The sequence below is a fragment of the Planococcus citri genome, chromosome 5 (assembly GCF_950023065.1).
Source record: "Planococcus citri chromosome 5, ihPlaCitr1.1, whole genome shotgun sequence".
Lineage (NCBI taxonomy): Eukaryota > Metazoa > Arthropoda > Insecta > Hemiptera > Pseudococcidae > Planococcus > Planococcus citri.
Window position 1 is genome coordinate 44,590,903 of NC_088681.1, and position 17,457 is coordinate 44,608,359.

Sequence of the window (17,457 nt, forward strand, 5' to 3'; positions counted from 1 at the left end):
TTTTTACGTTTAGCCAGACCTACAGCCCCTCCAAATTGACCTAGAGGGTCCAAATTTTCACAGTACATTGGGAGGGTGTACCCGAAGTGCCTTTTGCCGGTTTCAACCTTCCAACCACATTTGACCCCTCTCCAGGGCCAAAAAAGTGGATTTTTTCATCGATTTTACGTGTTTTTTGAAAATTTTGACATTTAGCCAAGCCTACAGCCCCTCCAAATTAACCTAGAGGGTCCAAATTTTCACAGTACATTGGGAGGGTGTACCCGAAGTGCCTTTTGCAGGTTTCAACCTACCAACCCCATTTGACCCCTCTCCAGGGTCAAAAAAGTGGATTTTTGCGTGTTTTTTTACGTTTAGCCAGACCTACAGCCCCTCCAAATTGACCTAGAGGGTCCAAATTTTCACAGTACATTGGGAGGGTGTACCCGAAGTGCCTTTTGCCGGTTTCAACCTTCCAATCCCATTTGACCCCTCTCCAGGGTCAAAAAAGTGGATTTTTGCATCGATTTTACATGTTTTTTGAAAATTTTGACATTTAGCCAAGCCTACAGCCCCTCCAAATTAACCTAGAGGGTCCAAATTTTCACAGTACATTGGGAGGGTGTACCCGAAGTGCCTTTTGCAGGTTTCAACCTTCCAACCCCCTTTGACCCCTCTCCAGGGTCAAAAAAGTGGATTTTTGCGTGTTTTTTGACGTTCAGCCAGACCTACAGCCCCTCCAAATTGACCTAGAGGGTCCAAATTTTCACAGTATATTGGGAAGGTGTACCCGAAGTGCCTTTTGCAGGTTTCAACCTTCCAACCCCATTTGACCCCTCTCCAGGGTCAAAAAAGTGGATTTTTTCATCGATTTTACGTGTTTTTTGAAAATTTTGACCTTTAGCCAAGCCTACAGCCCCTCCAAATTGACCTAGAGGGTCCAAATTTTCACAGTACATTGGGAGAATGTATCGGAAGTGCCTTTTGCAGGTTTCAACCTTCCAACCCCCATTTGACCTCTTTCTAGGGTCAAATGTGTTTTTTTGACATTTAGGAAAGCCTATAGCCCCTCCAAATTGACCTAGATGGCTCAAATTTTCACAGTACAGTTGGAGGATGTACCTGAAGTGCCTTTTGCCGGTTTCAACCTTCCACCCCCATTTGACCTGTTTCAGAGTCAAGACAGGTTTGTTACCACATTTTTTGAAGGAGGAAGAAGAGAGTTGGGCGAAGCCCGAGGGGGGTGCAAGGGGGACGGAGTCCCCCCGCGAATATAGGAAGGAAACAGCGGAAGGAGGGAGCTGGGCGAAGCCCAAGGGGGGTGCAGGGGGGACAGAGTCCCCCCGCTAACATAAGAAAGAAATCGCGGAAGGAGGGAGTCGGGCGAAGCCCAAGGGGGGTGCAGGGGGGACAGAGTCCCCCCGCTAACATAAGAAAGAAATTGCGGAAGGAGTAATTTGGGTGAAGCTCATGGGGGTGCAGGGGGGACAATGTCCCCCCAAAGGTAGGCGAAATCACAGGAGCGAAGCGAGGGTGCGAGTAGTTCAAGAGAAGCGCAGAACATGAAAAAAAGATGTTCGTAGGACGTAATTGGGCAAAGCCCAAGGGGGGTATACCCCAATACAGGCGAAGCACAGGAGCGAAGCGAGGGTGCGAGTAGTTCAAGCGAAGCGCAGAACACGAGAAAAAGACATTAGCAGGAGGTAATTGGGCGAAGCCCAAGGGGGTGCAGGGGGGACAACGTCCCCCCAAATACAGGCGAAGCACAGGAGCGAAGCGAGGGTGCGAGTAGTTCAAGAGCCCTCAATGTTTCTGGCACAAAAATTTGGCTCTTACGTAGCGGCAGACTGCTACGACTTTTTTTAGTTTGCTTGAAATTTCAGCGCAAAAACATGGTAAAAATAGTTTTAAAAAAATCAAGATTAATTTTGAGATCGATCATGACTGTAATCTCAAGTTCATTTTTTTTTTTTTTTTACAAAGATTCGACGTTTTTTTTTTATTAAGTATACCTACCCTACCTAAGTAAGTATACTAATATTTGAGCAAGATTTTGATACTATAATTTTTCAACGATTTTGCGATTCATTTTCATCATTTTTTTTTCAACTCTCAAAATTTTACCTTTCTTTAAGCACTTTTGATTTGAAAAATTCTGATATCAAAATTAGCTCATGATTTTCGGGATTTTTGAAAAATGTGTCTTACGTTCAACTAGATTGGGTTAGAATTTCGCTAGAAATTCAAATATTTCGGCAAAAGCGTTTTTTTAAAAAGAATTTTAGAAGAATTTTGAGTCCTATATTTTTTGTGGATTTTTGAAAAAGTGACATGAGACCTATTGAAATAGGTTGAAATTTTGACTGAAAAATCCAAAATTTCTATCACAACTTTTTTTGTGTTCTTTTGAAGAATTTTGAGCACAAAAATAGTCTTGAATTTGGGGTTTGCCAAAAAGCTGTCATACGACCTATTAAAATGAGTTAAAGTTTCGACATAAATCCAAAATATCCATGAAAACTTTTTTTGAACTCAGTATTTTGAAAAATTTTGAGCCTGAAATTGAATCATTGTTCTTTGAGGTTTTTGAAAAAGTTTCACGTGACCTGTCCAAATAGATTAAAATGTTACGAAAAATTCAAAATATTTTCCGATGAGAATGTAATGATTTTGAAGCTTTTTTTTTTTTTGAAGAATTCTGAGCCCAGAAAACATGATTTTGAATTTTGGAGGTTGTGAAAAAGGTTTTGTATGCGACCTATGAAAATGGGTTAAAATGTTCGTAAAAAAATTAAAATTTCCGTCAAAACTTTTTTTGGGCTCATTTGAGACATTTTGAGCCTAATATTTGGGTCGTGTTTTTTTGAGATTTTAAAAAAAGTGTCGCAAGACCTTTTCAAATGGATCAAAATTTTTTGTTTTCAAGTTCCTAAAAGTCAGATAAAATACCATAAACGCTGACATTATGTCATCATATTAAAATGAGAAATTTTATTGTACCTACATTTTTTTTCAAAGTTTTTAAACGTCTGTCATAATTTCACGAACACATACGCGTGAAATCGTGATTTTTTTATAAGTTCTTAAAAGTCAGACGAAATTTGGAAAGTCTCATATAAAATTAATTGCTCTGACGTGAATGTAAAAAATTCGTAGGAATTTAAAATTTTCCCCAAGTTTTCAAAAATTTGACATAATGTCAAGAATTTATCGTGATTTTTCCCATCAAATAATATACAGGTAGGTACTCTGGGAAATTAATAAAATTTTCACAAATTTTTAAACGTCAGACATACTTAATTATGAAGAATTTCAAGAATCGGTGCAAAATATGTCAAAATCCAGAATTTTTACCAAAACTTTTTTGAGCCCTTTTGAAGAATTTTGAGCCCAGAATTGGGTCATGGTTTTTTGATACTTTTAATTAAGTGGCACGTGATCTGCCCAAATACATAGTTCATAATTTTGCGAGAAATTCAAATATTTCATCGTAAATGTTTTTTGAGTGTGTTTGAAGAATTTTCAGCCCAACATTTTTTGCGTTTATGAAAAAAATGATTTATCAAACTGCTGAAATTTTTGCGAAAATTCCAAAATATTTATCGAATCTTTTTTTTTGAGCCCCTTCAAAGTATTTGAAGCCCAAAATTGGGTCATGGTGTTTTGGGATGCTTAACAAAGTGTCATGCAACGTAAGTATCTAAATGGGTCAAAATTTCGCAAAAAATTCAAATTAATATTTCGACGAAAATGTTTTTTGAACATTTTAAAAGAATTTTGAGCCCAAAAATGGACCTTATCTTCTATATTGGTGAAAAAATTAGTTATTATTATGACCCTTTCGAAATGGGTTAAAATTTCAGTAAGAATTCCAAAACTTCTATAAAAACTTTTCCACGGGCTCTTGAAGAATTTTGAGCCCAAAATTGGGTCATGTTTTTTTGGCATGTTAAAGAAATTTCCATACCTACAACCAATGAAATAGGTCAAAATATTCCAAGAATTCAAAAACTTCAAAACAAAAATGTTTTTTGAGCATTTTTGTGAGAAATTTTCAGCTCAAAATTGGTTTTCAGGATTTTTGAAGAAGGTGTCATGCGACCTATCAAAATGGGTTACAATTTTATCAGAAAATCCAAAATTTCTATAAAATGTTATTTCGAGCACTTTGGAAGGATTTTGAGTCCAAAAATAGCCTTTGATTAGTGATTTTGGATTCTACTAGAAATTTCATCATAATTATGTCTTTAAAATTTAAAAAATGAATTATAGTTTGTAGGTAGGTAATGTAATTTCATATTTATTTTTTGAAAAATTCTTTAAAAATTTCCATATTCAATGGCGAAAAAAAAAGGAAAGGTGGAGAATATAAAATTTTCAATTCGCAGAACCGATGAAATCAGCTAGGTACCTCTACCTACTTATAATAATGTAGTATAATTTAATTACGACGAGACATTCATACATGGAACATTTATTTCCATGAGAAAAATGACCTAGATCTTAATTAATGCAGAGGACATGTCCCTATAAAAAATTGAATTTTCCTCAATCATCATAATACAAAGTTGCTATGTATTTCTGGGCTAAATATAGTACATAATTTATTCAAAAATTTAAAATAGAATGTCTTAAATTCGCAACATGCTAAATTTAAAATCACCTCGCCCCCCCCGAACGTATAGTTCTCCATTTCAAGGCTCAATTTCGCACATTCAATTAGTTACCCTACATGCCCATGTCCTTATGCCACATTGAATACACAAACGGTCACCTATTTATAATGACCACATTTTAACCAATTTATTCGGTCTTTATGTTGAAAAAAAATATACAAAGTATACTCGTTGAATTCGCCCGGTAAGTAAGTCTTCCTTTTATATTCCACACGACTAACAAATGATTAAAATGTACACTAAGTACATCATTTCCTCTACACAAATTTCGTGTAATGTAGGTACCTTCGTCCAAAAAAGAAAAAAAAAACACGAATAAATAATCAACAAGCTTATCCACTTTTCTATACTCATCCCAAAAGGTTGAATTTCCTTCACACATCACTTTCGCATCGACTAACGATCATCGTATCCGACAAACTGGTTTTTCAGTGATAAAATTAGTGCGTGATGTTTTATTATACCTACGTTTAATGTGTATACGCGCGTTACGATATCGGTCGTCCTTTCGCCTATTTTTAAAAAATTTATAATCATTTTCCACGCATCTTCGTGGTACCTATGTAATTCGTCGTGTCGCGTTTAACGATCATAATAACGCTATAGGTTCGAAAATTACATCAATTTTATCGGTTAATTTGAGAAAAAAGAGGGGTAAATTAGGAATAAAAATAATACCAACGAAGTGGACGGCATGGCACGTTAATCCGGTTGCCGAACTACGTTGTTCGTAGGCGTTCTTCGAGGTCGAGGTGAAAATCTTCGATAAATGTGTTTAATGGTTTTGCGAGGAATGTTGGACGAAGGGAGGAAATTTATTTGGAACGATTTGCAATATTCTAATTTTAGCTATTCATAGATAAATATTGCAGATTATTAAAAAGTGTACAGTATCTTACAGCATGGAAATTGATGAAGAAACGAGGGGAGGAGGGGAAGTTTGTTTGATTGGAAGTTTTCTAGGAATAATACATAAAGTAAGCAGTTTGAAAATTGTCGAAAAATGCTGTTGTACGATCAAAAAGTTAATCAATTCAAAAATTTGAAAAAATATCAATGATTGTAGTTACTCGAACAGAAGATTTTACGTAGGTACCTATTTGTTTCAAATCAACAATTACATTTTTTCAATACCTAAAATTCTTCAAAAATGTTGATTTTGGTTATTTTTTACGAAATTTTGCTCGAAGAATGATACCTACCTGTAAGAAAGTCCAATTCAGTAATTTTAAAAAACCATGTTTCAAGTCCCCAAAAATTTTGAAAAAAAAACACAAGCAGATGAAAAACATGATGGCATTTTCTTTTCCATATTTTTCAACTCTGAAAACTACGGAATTTGTATTAATTTTTATAAGTACCTACCTAATCAAAATAGAAAGACCTACATATGACGAACTTCAACTTGAAGGAGAAAATTTCAGGAATTTTGATGACGAAATCGCTATTATATGAATTACGTTGAATGAATATGGGCACTGAAACACCACACATTACAAGGACCACATTTTGTAGATAGAAAAAAAAAAAAAAAGGAAAGACGTATGGTTGGGTTAACGACTCCTGGAAAATTTTTGTACTTACAGATAATTCGATGCGATTTAAAAAATTTTGACAGAATATCAAATCAAAAATCATATTAGGTTAAGTGATCTTATCTCTATAAGAGATATCTACGACAAGAAGGTTACCACATAGTATAACTTTGGTCGATGACCGTGTATATTATCGTCAGGTAATTTGATACAGATAGAGGATGTGTCGTTCAACTTGGTAATTATTGAAATGAGTAGATCTCAAATGGGATATTAAATTTATCATTGAGCAGATTAGGAGGAAAGTTTCCAATGTCAGCCAAAAAAATTAAGTTAGGTAGGTATGCATTGACCATATTCTCATTTCCAAATTTGAAGAAGGGTAGAAGGAAAGCAAGACAGTTGGATATAATCAAATGTGATTCAGTTGAAATGGAATAATTTAAAGAGCAGTCAACCCAGACCTCAGGACTAAATTTTGAACTGCTGAAATTGATTTTTTGACTTTTGAAGAATTTTTGGAAAATGGAAAAAGTAACCTACCTATCGTTTAATTTTATGCAAAAATAGTAATTAGGTACCTATCTAATATAGAAAATATAAAAGTTAGAAAATCGGTTTGTGTCCTGAAGTCGACCCCTCCTTCTAATCGATTGCGACCATGCATTTTCCCGCCGATCTGAAGCGTCCAGCAAAAGTTGATTTCTCTTCATCAATGTCAAATCGCTCCAAAAAAAAGTGTCGTACTTAATTAACTTTAGCAGCTGGAAATTTTATTTTGTTATAAATTAACATTTCGAATCGATTAGGACAAGAATAGAATTTTTTTTAATGAATTAGAAATCTCAAATTAAAAAAAAAACACACATTTTGCTACAAATTACTCGAAACGTCTTCTACTCCCTAAAATAGACCTCTGGAATCGATAACCAACGTCTTTCAGCAGATCTAGAGTATTCAGTATAAGTTGACTTTTCTCCAGCAACTTCAAAATCCACCCAGAAGGCATTGTAATCAACTTCAATGGCCGAAAATTTGATCTCGTTGTACGTTTGATATTTTGAATTTATCGGGGCAAGTGAATCGCAAATTCGAGGTGACTGACTCAAAAGTGTAGGTATTTTTCTTACGTGTTGGAAATCTTATAAAATTCCAAAATCGTTAATTTTTGCTACAAATTACTCAAAACTTCGTCTATCCCTTAAACTGGAACTCCAGAAATTGATTTCCACCATTTTCCAGCCAATTTCGAGGCTTTGGCAAAAGTTTACATTTCTCCAGCAATTTCAAAATTGCTCCAGCTAGAAAAATTTGATTCTGAGACCTGAGTGACATGTTCTCTCAGTGAGCCAAATTTCAGCTGAATCAGAGTTGACGGTCTGTGAAGGTTCTCTTGAAAGTACAAACAACATGTGCAATAAATCCCAACCCATTTTTAAAACCACGAGATAATTTCAGTTTTTGTTCGATAACTCTCCCTTTTGCATCATCTACTCGAAAAATAAAAGGTATGCAAGACCAAAAAAGTGACCGCAGATGAAAATGATAAAATTCTTTTGAGCTGAGGACACTCTGATGGAAAAAATGGGTAATTCAGACTTCCACAAAGTCACCCTGCCAAAAAATTTGTCTAACAAAAAACTTTGGACGCTGCATAATGTTTTTTTGTGGTTTCTCCATTTTTCAAGCATTAATTAGAAACTGCTTACGAACTGAAAATCGTTTTAAAAAAATGAGACTTTTGAGACAACGTGTAGAAGTGCACACCAGCATGGATCTTCTGTATCTATGATTACGGTTATCCGATTTTTTACGTACGAAAACAAATTGAATCAGTTCCTAATTTCAATCAAAATAAAATTCGGAGCTTCAACCCCACCCATCTCCTCCACCTCTTCTCCTTCATCCCGAAAAAACGTACGTATAACTCCTTCGAATACCTATATTTTTGACAGTGAAGTATGCATTTTTTTTTAGCATTCTGAAGCTTTCAACGGTATTATAATTTTCTCAGGAAACTTGAAATAACCCTGGAAAGGCCGAAAATGGATTTCAGCATCTATTATTTTGTCCAGTAGAATTTTTTTTTCACTCCCGGGAAACGTAGCATTCAGGAAATAAAATTCGGGAGTCGGGGACCTTTGATTCTTTTTTTCATATCTTAATCGAAGTACACTACAATGATGGTTTTTTAGATTGATATTTTTTCTCATTTTCATCATCATAGAATTGCTTGAGGATTCGTGGATCCATCTAGCTGTTTGAATTCATTTTTTTTTCCAAGAAAAAAGGGAAGAGGAGGGAGAATTTTCCAAAATTTTGGAATTTTACTGCTCGTTAAAAATTATTTTAGCTGAAGAAAAATTGAGTTTTGATATCAGAAATCAAAATAAGCACTTTATTACCTACCTTCATCCATTAAAAAAATCTAAATGAAAAGACACCGATCGAGATTTACCAAACACACTATACCCAGCTATTTATCCCTAGAGGAAGTCTGAAAATTGCATAATCTAAAGAACTAGTACCTACTCCACCTGTTCTATGGGGCCAGAACGGATGTCGATAATGACAAACCATGCAACGACGATGTACCATTCACACCACACAAACACGTTCATTACACATTTTTCATCGACGAGTTGTAAAAAAAAAAAAAAAAAATAGATGTAAAGAAAAAAAAATATCCATAATATGATATTCCTTCGTTACGTAAATTTCATTCATGCAAAATTCAGCCATAAATTTAACCTTGTACTAATATCTCGCTAATTTCCAGCTGGAAGACGCCAGAGAATATCGAATCCGTTGATCAGCTGGTGGAAAAATGGTGCGACATGGGTGTCAAGTACATAGGAGGATGTTGTGGTACTACCATGGAAACTAGACGTTTTATGAGAAAAGTGATCGACGAGTATAACGCCAGATCGAAGTCGAGCACCAATTGATAAAAATTAAGTAAAGACTCACGACTAATTTTACCCACCTGATGATCCTGCCTTTCTAAACAAAATTCAGTATAGGTACATAAAGTTATTATAAAGACCGAGGAGGGGGGAGGAAGGGTACCTCGTGTATTTTTAATCATTTAAGACGTGTGGCTGTTGATATAATAGCCACTATATAAGCTGAAAATATATTACGTGAAATTGTTCTAAATTGTAATTTAAACATTTTATTATGTGTAGGTATTTAATTTGTACTGTGTGTTTTGTATTGGCAAATAAAATGTCTTGAGACTTTTCAATGATTGTTTTTTTTTTACCTTAATACTTAAGGTATTTCTTTCAATACCTCTATGATCGATCAACCGATCAACTGATTGATTTACGTACCATATACAAACGTCAATAAATCAAGAACCATCCATCATCGACTAATTATAAACAAACGTATAGACGAGCAGTCGAGCACACGAAGAATATAAGAAAAACAACTCTTCAACGTCTACAGCAACGATCGTTTCACACCGTGGTACGAAAAATGTCACCTATCGTGTCGGTCAATTTCCTCATCGAACTAACCTTCCTCTCTAGAAAATTTCTGATGCAAAGTCGCACATTATTACCAGGCAAGACGTGTGTACGTCTACGTAGGTAAGTAAAGGAACACTTATCACACATACATGACACTCTTCTTCCTCTACACGGAGGTCGGGCGTAGTTTATATGTAAATTAAATCAACATGCTCGGAAAAGGGAAAAAAATTCTTCCACGAAGATTATCGTTTATACGTGGTTAGCTTTCGTTACTCATCTCTGACCTCGCACTCGCACACATTGGAAAAATGATACTCGTTGCCGCCTGCGCCTCCTCAACTGTATACCCATACCCAATTTAATACGTGTACCTCTTTCTCTTTCTATCTCACACACATTCTCCTTCTCGATCCGATAAAACGTACGTATAGTACGTACTATTACACGCATACACAGCACACATCGCAGGTAGTAATTTTAATAGTAACCAAGTGATGATAATTATTGAGTAATTTTGTCAGTTTCTTCTTCGACCAATGCCACGAGGTTATTACCACGGACACACGGTGAAAACTGCACGTGGATTGACGCAGGTCCTTCTTTTCGGTTCACCAACCACGCACAAGGTTGTACATTCGTCGTTGATGTCGTTGCTGTTGCCGAATAATTATTGCGAATGTTGTGATCTCGCTCTCTTCTCTCCTTCATTTCTTCTTGATATCTTTAGCTAGTCTTCCTCGTTCCTTCATCTCCATACACATCATGTACATAAGTCCAGAAAAGGTATACCTTCACGTCTCGCATGCCTTCTCCATGGTCTTCATCATATAGTGCAATATACCTACTATATTATATAATATATTCGTATCTCGGACTCTTTAATTACCTATCGCGTCTATTTACCGGTATTTTCGCATTATTTGTCCACCCAGCACGCCTCTCCTATCCATCCACTTCTCCTCGCGGCTACACATGCTTTTTCGTTCCAAAAATAAACACAAGATGTAATAATGTTCACTTCATATTGTTGCTGCCTCTCACTCTCAGTCTGCGGATCTACCTCTATCACCTCCATCGCCACCGTCCTCACCTTATGCTCGTACTATAGTCTTAATGATCGGAATACACATCGAGAGAAAGATATCTTCCGTATCCGTACCACTCATCTCGTATCCACATCTCGACCATGTATCAACATTAACATGATTCGTTTACAAGACGATGATGATTCACTTGGTCAAAATGTAGTACCCATACGTTTATCCAGCTTTATGCTGCAGATGAATATGCGAGAAGGTTACATTTCTTTTTTGTATTCACCGCCATAATAAATTTTAAATTCCCAAATAGAGCTAGGTAAGTAGGTATTGTAAGGGGGGATCTGGACCTTTGAACCAACGATCTTTGAATTTAACCGATTACCAATCTTCAAACAATCCTCGAAACGAAATCAATCACCAATCTTTAGACAGCAACAATCAACCAAACTTCCCTCGAATAGCAAATGACAACTATCCCCTTAAATATTCAGAGGATCTCGAACCTTTTGCGAGGATGATAATAACCAAAATTGATCCAGTGATCTGTTGGATTGATTCGTAGATAATCACAATTTGACTCGTAGATAATCACAATTTGATTCTGTGTTGATTCACCATATAATTCGATCAATAAAATTTACCTTTTGAACTTTTTCTCAAAACAACAATATTAAGTAGCACAATTCAAGTCTCAAGTTCTCCTCGGAAAAACGAAATTAACACAATCCGAGCTTTGATTTTACGTTTTTTTAATTCAATTTGAGCATAATAATCTACGAAAAATTTAATACAAAAAGATCTAACGAAAATTAACACAATAGCTCTTATCAACGAGATATGGAACGATTATTCGCGTATTATTAATTCGATGTTGTTAATCAGGCCGAAAAATGAATAATAATCAACAGTGGTTTATTTTCTCTATTGCCAAATACGATTTTTTTCCCTTCCATACTCGTATGCACGATGTACCGTTAAATCATGCGATGCGAGCTCCAGTTTTGTTTTGTTGCCTCAGCAATTTCAATAAATTTTTTCCCTACATAAGCTAATTTTGTCTAGTTATTGCCAAAGTCGATAACGGTATTTTTTTTGTAAATTCTCTTCGTAACAAATTCCCCCCCTTTTCAGATAAGCTCGACCTCGAGCTTATGTAGAAATTTTATATTTTATTTTATTTTATTTAAGTATTTATTTATTTATTATTATTTTTTTTTTTTATTGTTGTAACTAACTTTATCATCTTCCATTTCTCGTTTTTCTACAATAATATAAAATATGGTTTTTCAATACAAATAAGAATAAAAATAAATTTAAACATATTACAATACAAACATTTTTATTTATACTAATCTTAGAGGCTGGTTTCTCTCATTGGTTTAGGATTTCGGATTTCTAATGTATATTTAAATTTAATTAGGAAGTGCAGGTATATCGTATATGCAATGAAACCTATCAATATTACTGAAATAACGTCTTTATTTAGGGTCAAATTTTTGATTATTGAAATACGTAATTGAGATTTTTTGTTTTTTTCTCTACTCTACACCAATTTCTCTCAACATTTTTTAAAATTATTCTCATAATATTACGTGAATAGTTATTATTGTTTGTTCAATAATTTTTTTGAGATTTGGGCAGTGTTGGCGCACAACCCTCATCATATTCCCTAATCTAATCGCCAAATCAGAATGGGGAATTTTCCTCATTGTTTCGAACAATGTTGTCGTAAGGTTAAAAGAATGATTTCATTTATGTTATATTACGTTACCTTAGTGTAGTTTAGACGATTCGAGTAAATTTTCTGCATAAGATTGTTTGCGTAGATTTTCCTTCATTCTTATTAATTGTTCCCTAAAACACCTCGGATGATGCGGGACACTTCCACTTTTTGATGGTATATGGTTGAATAGTCTACAAGTACACCAAGAGTTTAGTAATTCCTAAAAAGAAAAACTGTATTACAGATGCGGAACAAAAGTTAATTTATAACGGAGTTGTATTTTCGTTGAAAATTTTGAGTCGCCTGACATGAACTTTTTCATCTTTTTGTTTTCCACGTATGGTTTGTTCAATTACGTAAGTCTGATCAGAAATTTTATTTTTTACTGTATATGGTCCCAGAAATGTGTCTACAAAAACTCCATCTTTGTTTTTTCTCGGATTATTGATTAAGACCTTTTCGCCTGGTTTTATATCTAAATTTTTCCGATTTTCATCATAAAATTCTTTTGATCGAGTATTTTTTTCGTCAATCCATTTTGGTACTTTGTCGCGTAATTCTTGTAATCTGAGAAGTTGGCCTGTTCTATCAATTTGTTCACCCTGGGGGTGTATTTTATTTTGAATTGGTAGGGTGGCGTGCTTCCCAAACATAAGAAAATACGGGCTTAGACCTTTCAAGGTTTCCATTGGGCTTATATTGTATGTAAAAATTAGGTATGGTAAGTATTTTGACCAAAGATTTGGGTTTTCATGGATGTATTTTGTGAGTGTGTGTTTTAAAGTCTGGTTAAATCGTTCTACTCCACCTTGAGTTTGAGGTGAGTAGGTGGTAGAGTGATACAGTTTTATTCCTAAAAGCCGACATTCATCTTGTAATTTTTTATTAACAAAATGCGTACCCCTATCTGTCGTTATTTTTTTCGGTAATCCAAACGTTGTCATGATTTCGTGTAAAAGTTCAATAACTGAATCTGCATCAGCTGCTTTTGTGGCTTTTGCAAATGAGTATCTGGTGCTTCTGCACGATCCAACTAATATGTAATTTTTCCCTGAGCTTTCTGGAAGTTTTCCCACGAAATCAAGTTCTAGGTGGGCAAGAGGGGAGGGATCGTCAACAGGTATTGGGTTTAGGAGGCCAAATGTTTTCCCTTTGACAATTTGTGTTTTTTGACATCTCTCACAGTTTTTTACATAAGTTCCCACATCTTTTCGTATACCAGGCCAAAAATAATATTGCTTTATTTTTTCCAATGTTTTGTATCTCCCAAAATGTCCTCCCCCTAAAGCTTTGTCGTGAAATTGTGTCATTATTTCTTGTCGTAAATTTTTGGGAATAACCGGTAATTTCCTTAAACCTTCTTTTGCCCTTAAATTAAATTTTAGAATTTTCCCTTCAACCACGTAACTTTTTGCCCATTTTTTTATTTTGTCAACATATTTTTTTCCTCCTTTCAGCCAACCTGACTTTGCAAGAATTATCTCATTACAAAATTTGTCTTGTTTTTGTGCATTTTCAAGATTCAAACTATCAACATTTTTTCCTAATTCCTCATTTTCATTTTCCTCATTTGGTTTTTTGAAGTCATTATTCTCAGACAAATTTTCCAAGGTTGTAGTCCCTTCTTCTGTTTCACTTGTTGTCTCACTTGTACCTTCCTCACATTTTTCCTTTCCTTCATTTTCCCCATTTTTTCCCTCATTATTTGGGTTTTCATCACATTTCTCATTTTCACCATTCTCAATAATCTTCTTTACTTTACGTGATTGTTTAATTTTTCCTAGTTTTTCATCATTTTGGGGTTTCGTTTCATCAATTTGTTCAAGATTTTCACTTCTGTTATCATTTTTCACAATTTCCTCATTATTTTCAGTTTTCAACTTTCTTGTTTGTTGGCGAGTTGTAACATTTATAATCGTACGTGATAGAGTGTCAGGAACGATATTTTGAGCCCCTTTTATATACTTAATCTCAAAATCATAATCGCTCAATTTTTCAACCATTCTCGCGAGTCGGGCATTTGGCTGTTTTGCATTGCGAAAATGCGTTAATGCTACATGGTCGGTTAGCACAGTAAAACGCTGACCATATAAGTATTCCCGAAAATGCGTTACAGCCTCGACTAATGCAGTTAGCTCGAGGTCGTACGCACAATATGTGCTTTGGCGTGGTAACAATTTTTTTGAGAAGAATGCTATCGGATGTTTCTCATTGTCTTCGTTGATTTGGCTCAATACAGCCCCTACAGCAATGCTTGAACCATCAATCTCAAGAAATGTTTTTCGACCTTCTTTATAGATTGCAAGTACTGGTTCAACAGTCAATAACTTTTTTAATTTTTCAAAGCAATCGTTTAGAGTGTCATTCCATGTAACTGGGTTATTTTCCTTGGGATTACCTTTTGTCTCATTTGTTAGGGGTGCTGCGATGTTTGCATAATTTTTTATAAATTTCCTGTAATAGCCAGTGAGGCCAAGAAAACTGCGCACTTTTTTAACGTTTTTTGGGATTGGAAATTTTTTAATTTTTTCAATATTTTTCTCAAGGGTATATATATTTTTTCCGTCAATTTTATGGCCCAATAGTTTCGTTTCATTGAACATGAATTTGCATTTTTTTGTTTTTAGTTTCAAGTTTAGGATTGATAATCGTTCCAAAATTAGTTTTAAATTTTCTAGTGCTTCTTCAAATGTTTTGCCAAAAGTACAGATGTCATCCATGTACGCGACGACTTTTTCGTACATAATATCCGAAAACGTTTTATAAATCGCCTTGCTGAAGGCTGCCGGAGAAACTTTTAGGCCTTGAGGTAAGACGTTGAACTCAAAAAGTTCATTTTCAAATATTATTGCAGTGATATATTTGTCCCCTTCGCAAATTGGGATCTGGAAAAATCCCTGATTCGCGTCGAGGGTGGTGAACCATTTATTACCCTGGAGTGCCATAAAAATGTTGTCGGTTCTGGAGACTGCATTTCTATCATTTGAGATTTTTTCATTTAATTTAATAAAGTTGCACAAAAATCGAAAATTACAGTCATCTTTTTGTTTTAAGAAACAAGGTGTTGCGTATGGTGAAGAACTTCGGCGTAAAATTTTTGCTTCGAGTAATTTCTCAATCAACTTTTTCATTTCTCTTCTTTCGTAGGGTGACAGTTTATATCCGCGCGATGCGACAGGGGTATTATCTAGCAACGTAATTTTGTACGGTTCAATGTTTGCAACACCAACACTGAGCGGATCTGAAGTGAAGAGGTGAAAGTGTTTTTTCAATACACCTTTAACTTTTTTCAATTTATCAATTGGAAGGTTTGGATTAACGATTAATTCAACTCCCTCTTTATCGGTTAATTTTTCATTTGTTTCTTCATACTGGATTTTGCTTGAATTGTTGATTATTGCTTTTTCGTCAAAATTTTTTATTTTGCAAATTCGTTGATTTTTGTAAATTTTTTGAATTCTGTTTGTGTGATTTTTTAGTTTTAGTGTGACCAAATTTTTACAATTATTTATTTGTTGGACTGTTACTCCAGTTTTCCATCCAAAATATTCCAAATTTTCAATTTCAGTTTTCCCTGTGAATTTATTTGAAACATCTATCGTAATATCTTTTGATTTTTTTGCTTTTATGTAACAATTTTCATTCAAAGTGACAAAGTCGTAGCATGCGTTGATATTCTGTAAATTCCCATAAACATTTATTTTTGTTTTTACTAAATTATCCCCTTTTCCAAATTCCAAAATATCGTTACGCAAATCTATTATTGACTCTTCCTTTTTCAAAAAATCTAATCCCAATAATAAATCCGATGCTAAACCCCTAACAACTTCAGCTTCAAAGTTGAAGTTTTTCCCTAAATATGAGAAATTTCCTATTGTTTTCCCTGTTATCATACATGGTTCTCCACACATACCACCTGCTCGCATTGTCGTATCATTTATTTGTAAATAATTCAGCACGAATTTCTCATTTATACATGTGATAAATGATCCGGTGTCAATTATCGCATTAAGTTTTTTGTTTGCTATTTTTAACATAATCGGGATTTTGAGTGAAGGGGTACCAGTTGTATTGACAATCTGATAGTCGGAGGTTTTAGAGGAAGGGTTATTTTTTATTATTTTATTTACAATATTAACAATTTCAGAAAAATTTTCCTGCCCTACCTCTTCCCCATCTCCGTTTGTTGCCGTGAAAACGGTACCCCTATCTAATTGTTTTTTTGTGTTTCTGATGATTTTTCATCATTCGTGTGTTTTGAGTTATTGCTTTGCAGGTTACTTTCAGTGTTTTGTGGTCCTTGACCATAATAGTTACCCTGATTATTTCGGAAACCTCTTCTATTTCCTGGATTACCATTACCTTGAACATTTTGACCCAAATTACCATCGTTTCCATTTTTATACCAACAATTGTTCACAAAGTGACCAAATTTTCCGCAAAAATTGCATTTTGGGGCGGAAATATTTCCTTGAGCATTTTGACCTGGATTTCCACCATTTCCATTTTTATACCAACAATTATTCGCGTAGTGGCCAAATTTTCCACAAAAATAGCATTTTGGGGTGGAATTATTATTTTGAAAATTTTGACCCAAATTTCCATTATTGTTGTACCCAAAATTTCCCAAATTTTGATTTCCTGGAGCTTGAAAATTTTGATTATTATTTTGATTGTTATACCAGCAGTTACGTCTAATGTGACCCGTTTTTCCACATCCAAAACATTGGGGTCGATTTTCTGAATTTTGATTTCTATTGTTATTTTGGTTATTATTAAAATTGTTGAAGTTCCGATTATTTTGTCGTGGTCTGAAATTATTTTGCGGTTGATTTTGTACAGCAAAAATGTTCTTTGGTTCTTCCTGATTTTCCTTTGCAATTTTGTCAAGAGTAGCTTTTGTATCTTTATCATTTATTTGGTCACGAATGTACAGGGTTTCCTCATAGTTCGCAATGTTCTGCCTCAATTTTTGTTCTGTTGTATTGTCAAATAAGCCAATTTTTTCAACGAGAGTCGCGGATA

The 17,457-nt window shown here is 34.7% G+C and overlaps 1 protein-coding gene across 6 annotated transcripts in view; it reads left to right on the forward strand.

The window, feature by feature from the left end:
* LOC135846555 (uncharacterized) overlaps positions 1–9,437 on the forward strand; it is a 148,396-nt gene extending 138,959 nt beyond the window's left edge. For all 6 annotated transcript variants that reach the window (XM_065365720.1, XM_065365723.1, XM_065365724.1 and 3 more), the window contains exon 6: positions 8,970–9,437. In XM_065365720.1, coding sequence (XP_065221792.1) covers positions 8,970–9,138 — 169 coding nt within the window. In that variant the 3' untranslated portion in view covers positions 9,139–9,437. The remainder of the gene's footprint in view (positions 1–8,969) is intronic.
* Positions 9,438–17,457: the final 8,020 nt, after the last annotated feature.